This window comes from Otolemur garnettii, unplaced genomic scaffold (genome assembly GCF_000181295.1).
Source record: "Otolemur garnettii isolate 467f Iridium unplaced genomic scaffold, OtoGar3 scaffold00294, whole genome shotgun sequence".
Taxonomy (NCBI): domain Eukaryota; kingdom Metazoa; phylum Chordata; class Mammalia; order Primates; family Galagidae; genus Otolemur; species Otolemur garnettii.
The window spans coordinates 7,187-17,087 of record NW_003852689.1 but is presented as its reverse complement, the minus strand read 5'-3'; the positions used below and the strand labels follow the sequence as shown (position 1 = coordinate 17,087).

The 9,901-nt window shown below is 46.9% G+C and overlaps 1 protein-coding gene across 1 annotated transcript in view; it reads left to right on the top strand.

Annotated features, from left to right (window-relative positions):
- LOC100946377 (putative SEC14-like protein 6) overlaps positions 1 to 4,097 on the top strand; it is a 17,666-nt gene extending 13,569 nt beyond the window's left edge. Inside the window, 6 exon segments of the mRNA XM_012813727.1 lie at positions 1,150 to 1,156; positions 3,164 to 3,211; positions 3,213 to 3,260; positions 3,336 to 3,475; positions 3,556 to 3,725; positions 3,985 to 4,097. Coding sequence (XP_012669181.1) covers positions 1,150 to 1,156; positions 3,164 to 3,211; positions 3,213 to 3,260; positions 3,336 to 3,475; positions 3,556 to 3,725; positions 3,985 to 4,097 — 526 coding nt within the window.
- Positions 4,098 to 9,901: the final 5,804 nt, after the last annotated feature.

The following is a 9,901-nucleotide window of genomic DNA, read 5'->3' as shown; positions in this document are numbered from 1 at the left end:
TCTCCTTCTCTGCCTCCCAAGTAGCTGGGACCACAGGCACCCGCCACAATGACTGGCTATTTTTTGGTTGCAGCCATCATTGTTTGGGAGGCCCAGGCTGGATTCCAACTCGCCACCTTAGGTGTATGTGGGTGGTGCCTTAGCCACTTGAGCCACAGGCGCCAAGCCAGTCCTTGAATTTCTAATAACAACTTTACCTCCATTCTATTAATCTTATTTTCAATCCAAATTCTGAATTCTATTTCTGACATCTCAGCCATCTGTTTATGAATGGGATCTTCAGTTGTGTCCTCCATATCATTCCTTGGGGTAGTTGATCTACTCTGGTTATTCATGTTACCAGAGGTTTGCTGCTGATTCCTCCCCATGATTATTTAACACCATTTGGCTAATGAGCAGATAAGGTGAAGTTGGGTTGGGGGTTTCTGGCATAGTGATTAACCAGCCCTTTGTTCAAGAGCTGGGACTGGTGTCTTTACCTTTTCCTCTAGAGCTTTGCACAGGACCCATACAGTGCTCCAGCCTGAGAAACTGGGGACCTGGTTTGTGTGGTGGGGCTAAGTGGCTCTGTCTTTTTTTCCAGCTGGTCTCTGTCCTACCCTAGTGAATCAGTTACTCTGGGTTGAAGTCTCAGCTGTGGAGAAATACCAGCAATTAAGTCACTTCACCCTCCATGGGCAACAACTGGAAAAGGAAAATCAAACCTTCACACAACCACACACCCAGGGTACCACTTTGGATAGTCCCTGGGTGATTGGCCCAGTCCAAGAGGTCCAAATCAATTGTCTCAGTCAGCACCCAGTCTCCAATGGGAGAGTTCAAAAGGTCTCTGGAAACTAGATAGCAGTGGTCTGCTGGTAGCTCAAGTATGACTTGCTCCAATGCTCTTTGAGGTCAGAAGGATCCACCCAGCAAATGAATTAGCCTGGGAAGGTTGATGCCTCCTTCCTTACCTTGCACCTCTGTCACACCCAGTCACTGGTAACCCCACAGGGCTGTGACCCAGTTCTCTCCAATGAGTAGATGCTCCAGGGGTTTGCACCTGCCTGAGTCACAGGGATATCTATGTTTCCTTGGCCAAGCTTTTGCTCTCTGCAACAATCCGGGTGGGGGAGCTGAGGCCTGATAACCTTGGGTGGTTAATGGAAGCTGGGCAGTTCACTCAGTTCCAGCCCTGCCCTTAATTGATGTTGCTGACACTTATATTTTCACAGAATTTGTTTTTGTCCTGGCTATATTCCCCTATGGACCAGGCCAGAAACTGCAACTCAGCCCTGGTCTGTGCTGACATGTCTGTCTCCACTGCTCTCTGTATTGGGGTGGGTGCAATTAGAGCTCACACTCAGCTCTCAGTTCCTGCCTTTGCCTGCCTGCCTTTGCCTCAGCTATGACCCCCTGGGGGCCTGGTGCATCTTAGGCTCACTAAAGCAGTCCTTCTAACTCAGCCCCACCCTGGGAGTATGCCATCTCTGTGCTCATGTAGTTTCCGTCCCTGCTATGCTCTACCCAGTCAGGTACTGCCTCAGGCATACTCTTTACTCATGGGGTCTGTGTTTCTGTCCCAGATCTGTTCCACTAGTGGCTGCCACCAGAGAAGATGCCTAGCTTCCTCTGGTTGCCCAGAGAAGCAGGGAGTGTCTCTCCAAATGTCCCCAGGGATATGAGCCCTATTGTTCCCACTGCTGCCACTGCTGATCTGTGCTGTGGGACAACGCCTCTTTCTCTCTCCCATAAGGTTCCCTCAGTTCACCAGCTTCTCCTTATTCCCATGCTGCAGAATCAGCACAGACAAGTAACAACCCACACCCTGTCCACACCTCTCGAGAAAATGCCCAAGACTCTGGACTCTTTGGGGCACAGGCCTCCAGACCTCAGGGTGAGAATGGAGGCGAATTCTGAGAGTTCAGAATTGCAGGTAGAGAATATATACAGTTTTATGCCTGGTGGGGAATTGCCATGGCACATTTGTAGGTCCTCTCTAGGGAAGGAGTTCCGCTTTTTAGAGGGTCTCTCCTGTTGGATAAAATAGGAGGGGATCTGAACTCTGCTCACTTGTTTGTATAGAGCAGGTGTCCTCAAACTATGGCCCACAGGCCACATGTGGCCCACCTAGGACATTTATCCGGCCTGTCAGGTGTTTTTTGCCACCACTGCCTGTCCTGCTTAGCAGCCAACTCATCCCAGGGCCCACAGTCTGGCCCTCCAACAGTCTGATTGACAGTGAACTGGACCCCTGTTTAAAAAGTTTGAGGACTTCTGATATAGAGTATACTGCAAGCTGTTCTCATGAGGGAGGGGACTCCTGTCCTTTTGGCAATGGATTTTGTAACTATTGTTTGTTTCCTTGGGATTGCAGCTCACCTCAGCAGGGTTGATGTGCTTTCTTCAACCTTCTCTCTTGGCTCAGCTCTAAACCATTGACTTACTTGTTAACCTTCTGTCCTTTAACTCTCCTTCTGGATGGAAGCCTCTATGGAAAGCTGGCTCCAGTTGGCCATCTTGCCTCCACCAGCTATTATCTGATTTTTAACTTAGTGTCCTTTTTTTATGTCAAATTTGTGTGGGCTTTGTCTTTGACTTTTTCATCACTTTCCCGCTTATGTCATCTATTCCTATCCTGAGGTATGTCAAGCCTTCACTTCTGCTTTTTTCTTCTTTGTTTCTGCAATGCCCTTGTTCCTTTGTCTCTGAAATATCATTAGCCATCTCAGAGCAGCTTGGGGTGTGGGAGTGGGGAACTGACACGAGGTTGGCCCTGCACTTCTGAGAGTGCTGGAGCTCTAGGACTGAAGGGAAGGGGTTGACTTGAAGACTGAGATCAATCTCCAAGGAACTGTGGACTCCAGGCCAGAGCCTGCCTTTCTTCAAGCCCAGGCTCCAGGAATTGCTGGTCCAGTTTCTATGAACATGGCCAATAGGCCTACACAAAGAAAGATTGGGGCAGAGTCTGGACTTCCAATGGGAGTGGACAGGAATGAACTGGTTAGCATAGGAATACATGCTAAGCCCAGGACAAGACCTAGAGTCCCTTAGATTCCATCCCTAGCCCAGAAGCATGCCAGTTAGGGAGAGCAGGATGGCACTGGGCTCGGCCTTACTGCCTTCTGTTGAGTCTCCTGAGCCCCCTCAAAGCCCCCCTTCTGGCCTACATAGTTAACCAAAGCAGGAGCTCATAAAGTTCATTAATCCAGACTTCCTGCCTATGGAGTTTGGGGGGGGCTATGACTGACCCTGATGCCAACTCCAAGTGCTTGATCAAAGTACAGGAAGCCCAGAGGGCACATAGGAGGGGAGACAACTTGGTTTAGTGCCCGCTCACCCACCCTGGTCCACAGATCAACTAGAGGAGTGAGGTGCCTAGGAGCTTCTACCTTCACAACCAGGTGAGGGCACAGTAAGAGCACTCAGAGTCTATGGGCTGCGGCTCTTCCCTACAGGTGGAGAATGAGATCCTGTTCCCAGGCTGTGTGCTCAGGTAGGGATGGTGACCCTAGAGGAAGGCTTCTCCAGAGCCCAGGCACGTGGTAATCTCTATAGCTGTGTCATCCACTGCAGGCGTCAATTCTAATCAAATGGTGGGGACATCAGCTTTGGAGTTTTCCTGAAGACCAAGATGGGGGAGCAGCAGAGGGCTTGCAAGATGATAGAGGTGCTGCCCAGCCAGCACTACAATGCCCACCTGGTGCCCCAGGATGGGAGCCTCATCTGTTTCAAGGCTGGTGTCTATAAGTGTTGGCCAGGAATGGTTCCACCTGGGTTGGAGGAGGGTGCCTTGATGTGCATTCAGGTCCTACCAGGTGAAGGCCCTTAGTTGTGGTTGGCAGAGTGTGGGGCTGGCCTCTCAGCTGTTGCAGTGATTCCCTGGTCTAGTAACCAAAAAGGGATTTACCAAAAAAAAAAAAAAAAAAGGGGGGGGGGATTTGCCACATGCAGGGCAGGGTCCAAGCTGAAACATCTTATCTGAATGTCTGTTTCTCACTGCAAATGTCCTGAGGTTTGACAATACCTACAGCCTGGTTCATTGTAAACACATCAGCTACACTGGGGAGGTGCTGTTCCCAGACCAAATCTTCATAGAGAAGATGGAGAAATTCTAGGTGAACCTTCTGGCCCCACATCCTCCTCTTTGATCTCTGGATCTACACAGCCTTACCTGGCTAGACCCCCTCCTACCTCTCTAGAGACAGGTGGCAGACTGCCCAACACAGCTAACCTGCTCCTCAGGAACTGCTGGGACAGTGTCCTAGTGGTGGCCAGATGGCTTCAGCAAAGCAAAACAGACCACTATTACATGTGGTGGCCTCAAGCCCCACAGAAAAGCCAGGTCTTATTCTATAAACTGACACCAGAAATGCGTTACTGTCCTAAAATATAGTGTATTCATAGACAATATGACATGAGCCAACAGATCAGGAAACAATTGCTCTTGAAATATAGTTTATTACTCACAGTTCCCTTAAACATGGGGCATGCCATGCCAGTTCATGGGAGTGGGGGAAGACATTTTGGCTCATGAGGGTCTGTCATGAGGCAAGAAAGAGAGGGGAACTTGGGTCAAGAAATTTTATTATGGATTCTGCAGGAAGGAACAGGTGAGGCAAGGTAAGCAGGCTTAAGATTTGCTAGTTTGAATAATTTCAGCAGGCTCTGTGGAATAGGGTCTGTCCTTATTTGTCTGGTTATGTGGCCTTGGGGTGATTAGGACAGGTGGATAGTGGGCTGGAGTACGAGAATCTGATAAAGGAGGTGGTGTGTAGGCTTCTATCAGTTTGTTTGTATTTGAAAAGCATGCTTGTGGGTGAGTTCCTTGCTGGCTCTAGCTAACCCTGGGAGGCCCATTCCCTCCTGGGTCAGCAGGACCCAATGTGTTAAAACATCAGAATAAAGAAAATAAAAAGAAAGGTTTAATATATCAAGTTCCCTGGCAAGCAGTTGTGCAATGTTGCTCTGAGTAGAAATGCAACCTCCCAGCTTCTCTATCTAGAAAGGACTTCTGACTTTCAATTCTGTCTTACACGCACACACACTTTCCCTTCCAGTGTTACAGCAACTGAGAATCTGTTCACCCTCTGTGTCTCCATCCAAGTTCCCTATTAAGATTTCAGATTGACTGCTCATACTATCTGGGTGTCAGGCCCACGGCCTCTCTAAGACAATGTTGTCCTGTGATCAGGCTCTTTGGGTCTGTCTATGCTGTCCGCAGAGATTCTGCCTAAGTACCCCACCATTTGCACATGTTACCCCAGGTTGTTTGCAGTGTGATAGCCCCAGCTGATAGCCAAAGTACTGCCCTAATTGGCTACTTTGCCAGAAATGTCCTACCCTCCCAACAACCACTAATCTATTCTCTATCCCTATAGTTTTGACTTTTCCAGAATGCCAAGGAAACGGAATCAGAACACCGAGGCTTTTGTGTCTGGATTTCTTCAGTTAGCATACTGCCTCTGAGATTCATCAACATTGTTCCGTGTGTTAATATTTGGTACCTTTTTGTTGCTGAGTAGTATTCCTTTGTATGGTGCTTCCACATGGTGTTGATTTGTTTTCCAGTTGAAGGCTAGTTGAGTTGCTTCCAGTTTGGGGCAATTATTAATAAAACTGTTTATAGGAAAACAGCCTGTTGCAAGGCAAGAGTAACACAATCTTTTTTTTTTTATCTTTGTGATGTAGTTTCACTGGGTCACTATGGGTAGAGTCCCAAAGTGTCATAGCTCACAGCAACCTCAAACTTTTAGGCTCACGAGAACCTTTTGCCTCTGTCTCTGAGTAGCTAGGACTACAGGCACCTGCCACCATTCCCAGCTGGTTTTACTATTTTTAGTAGAGATGGGGGTCTCACTCTTGCTCAGCCTGGTCTCGAACTCCTGAGCTCAAGTGATCCATCTGCTTCAGCTTCCCATACTGCTAGGCATGAGCCACCTGTCTAGCTGAGTAAAATCATCTTAAAGCAAAACCATTCTAATGACTGATGTTTAAGCACTGAATACCAAGGAGGTCCACAGCAAGGTCAAGAAACTATTCCTGTAGCAAATATTACTGCTCATAAAGATGCTTACCTAAATTCCCCAGTGATCACGAGAGGTTCTTAGGCATGACCCGCTGCACTGTTTTACCAAAAACACTGATTATATAAAAAATCTTGGGAGAGAGTGGTTACAGGGATCCACCATCTCACAGCCACCTGAGACATGGCTTCATTCATAAGTCTCTATTAAATGTTTCTGAGAAACTGGATTTGTCAGGCTCTTTCTTTAACCTCTCAGCTCCCCTGGCCTTTGGGGGTAGGACTGCATAGACCTGCCCCTTGCTGAACACTGTTATAAGTATTTGTGTTCAGGTTTTTGCATGATGGTAACTTTTTATTTTTCTTAGGTAGATACCAGGAGTGGGATTCCTTCAGGGCCCTATGGGAAGGGTACATTTAATGTCATGGAAAACTGGCCTGGTGCAGTGGCTCACACCTGAAATCCCAGCACTTTGGGAAGCTGAGGTAGGGGAATTGTTTGAACCCAGGAGTTTGAGGTTGCTGTGAGTTATGTTGCCACTGCACTCTAGCCCAGGTGACAGAGACCCCATCTCAAAAAGAAATGTCACAAGAAACTGCCAAACTGTTTTGTAGAGAGGTCGTGCATTCCACCAACACTGTAAAAAATTCTATTTGCTTTCCCATCCTTGTCTTGGTTCTAATAAGTATGTGGTTATGTCTGGTTGTGGTTTTAATTTACATTGTTTTAATGACCAGTGATGCTGAGAATCTTTTCATAAACAGGACATGCTCTGTGGGATGAAACAGCCCTGAGCCCAAGTGCTGTTTCTGCCACTCACTGTGTGGCCTTGGCAGCTGACTAGCCCCCTTTGAGCCTCTGTTTTCTCCCTGGGAATGGGTGAGATAATAGTGCTGCCTCATAGAGTGGTTTCTGTGAGGACAAATGACATTCCACAGGCACCAGCAAGCACTCAGGGAAGGGCAGTGCTCTTGGGAGCTGATAACTAGTTTTGCGGCCTCCTAGGGACCATGTTGCACTATCCCCCAAGCCTTGTGTAGGTAGCTTTGTCTCACCTTCCTGTGCACCCTGGCTGCCCTGTAGGCCTTGGTGCCAGGTGCCAGGTGGAGATCAGGAGTTCTGATCTCTAGGGGCACTCTGGGCCTGCTGCCCTCTCCCCCATTTTTCCCCATCTAGATGCTGGCTCCACCTTCAGCATAGGCAAACCCTGCCCCTGGTCTCTTGCATGAATGCCTCAGAAACTCCCTGATGCCAGAACATGACCTTCCCCCTTGCCCTGTTTCTGGACTTGTCTTACTTTAGCCAATAGCTCCAGGAATGCCTACTCCTCCCACGCCATGTGAGAGCTGCTCCTCACTCCACCCTACAGGGACACCCTGTCCAGATTTAGGCCATGTGTCTTCTGTTCTTGGCCTGTGCTGGGTCAACACCTGCTGCTTTCCACTGCCATTAACTTGTGAACCTACACAACTTCTCGTGGACTCTTTGAATGGTGTGTGCCTCTCCATACCAGAGAGAGTCATTGGTATTAATAGGTTGTATCCATCATAGTTTATGAAGCACTGTGGAGAGGGAGCACAGACAGTGGTTGCCCACTTGGGCCCTGGGCCCTGGGTGCTGTGAAAACCATCTCCTATCTCAGCTCTTAGTATACTCCCACATCCTGTGGCTCAGTGTATCCTTGGCCATTGTGGTGATGACTCTTTTTTTGTTGTTATTTGTTTGAAAATATTTCCTTTTTCATTTCAGATTAATATGATGGTACAAATGATTAGTATACAGTCTGCATTTGTTAGGTAAGGTCCCTGTTGTAGTTGTGTCCTGCACCTAGGAGGTGTGTCATATACCTTACATTGTGCTCATTAGGTGGGAGCATACCAATCCATCCTCCTCCCTCCTCCTTTTCCCTCCTTCCCTCTCCCTCAAACATGAATTAAATTGAGTTTTTTTCTTGTGTGGGTGTGTATAAATTCATCTACTGGCTTCATATTAGTATTGAGTGCATTGGACACTTGCTTTTCCATTCTTGTGATGCTTTACTAAGAAGAATGTGTTTCAACTCCATCCAGGTTAATACAAAAGATGTAAACTTACCATCTTTTTATGGCTGAATATTATTCCATGGTATACATATACTGAAGTTTATTAATCCATTCATGGGTTGATGGGCACCTGAGTTGTTTCCATATCATGGCAATTATAAATTGAGCTGTGATAAATAATCTAGTGCAGATGTCCTTATGACAAAGTGACTTTTTTCTTCTGGATAGATGCCTAGTAATGGGATTCTGGGATCAAAGGAAAGGTCTAATTTGAGTTCTCTGAGGTTTCTCCATACTTCTTTTCAAGGAGGCTGTATTACTTTGCAAACCCCATGGTGACAACTCTTAACAGTTGGGCAGGCAATCCCTTTGTGCATGCTCCAGCTCAGTGGCACTTCCCACCATGCTACCCTGACCAGGTGTCAGGGGCACCATTCACCATGGCCCTCCAAGAAAACCTACAGCCACATCAGGGACTGTGCACCTCAGGAGCAGTGGGGTGGGAGGCTGGGTCCTTGCTCTGTAAGGCTGTCCTCCAGATGAATGTTCATTAGCCAACCTAGATGGCCTGATCACCTGGGTCAAGTCCACACACCCTCCTAATGCACTTTGTGCCTTTTTTTTTTAAAGCACATACCAGCATGTTAAAAAAGTCTCCTAACTTTTTTTTTTGGCCAGGGCTGGGTTTGAACCCACCACCTCTGGCATACGGGGCTGGTGCCCTACCCTTTTGAGCCACAGGCACTGCCTAAGTCTCCTACCTTTTATTTCAATGAATTTGAGTTTGATTGATGTTGGACTCTTTTCCCTAACACTTATAACTGAATAAAGTCTGTCTTCATTACCCCTAACTTGTGTCTGGCTTTGTTTATCTCTGACACTACCAATTTGGACAGTGCAGATGTAGGATGCAGCCAGGATTGTGGTAAGTTCTATCAGGACAGCATTATCAACTCTTTCAAAGAGAGGACCACCTGAGCCAAACTGATCCTTCATCTCCTAGGAGATGACTCCTCCAATAAGTCAGTTCAGCAAATGATGCAGTATTTTAAAGAAGCAAAATCATACCAATGTCTCATAACAGCAGGATAGTGTGAAAAGACATTTTGGAGGAGGGAAGGGGAATGTTTGGCTGTAAACCAACTTACCCACCCAACATAAAAGCATGAACTTGAAAAGTGTGATTGAGGTAACAAGTGAAGTTTAACTATAAACATTAAATGCAGCCTAATCAGCTTAGGTTTAATCACCTTGGGAGAAGTCCCCAGGTTCCATGTCCCCAAAGTCCAGAGTTAATTGGTCAATTACTCAGAGTTGTAACACCAAAAAATATCTAATGACAATTTTATTTTTTCATTTGGGTCTTTTCAGATTACAACTGCAACAAAATCGTAAGACACTAATTTGGAAACTAAAGGAAGATGCCAAGGTACATAGCTGAAGCCCCGTGGCTACAGTATAGGGAGGGATAAGAGCAAGAATAGAAATAATCAACAAAGAGATTTCAGAGGAGGTGTTAGGAGCAGGCTTAAATGTAATTGTAGTACTAATTTTTGGAATCATTAGATTGCTGCATTTGCTGTTCAAGATATTAGAAGTGCTCAAAAGAATAGGCTGTAATAAATTTGCAATTTATAGGCTGGGTGTAACTTCTCTGCACCCTTCATATCCCCTGCATGAGCCTGCCAACCCCTCTGGCGTGGAACAGAGGAGAGGCACTGACCTCTCCTTACTCACAGCTTGCTCCTCCCAGGTCCTCTCCATACCACCCTGAATCTTTGCAATAGACTCCAGGATGGTTTCCTGCTCTGGCTGTCCCTAGGTCATTCTTCACAGTGGGCACAGGGTTATCTA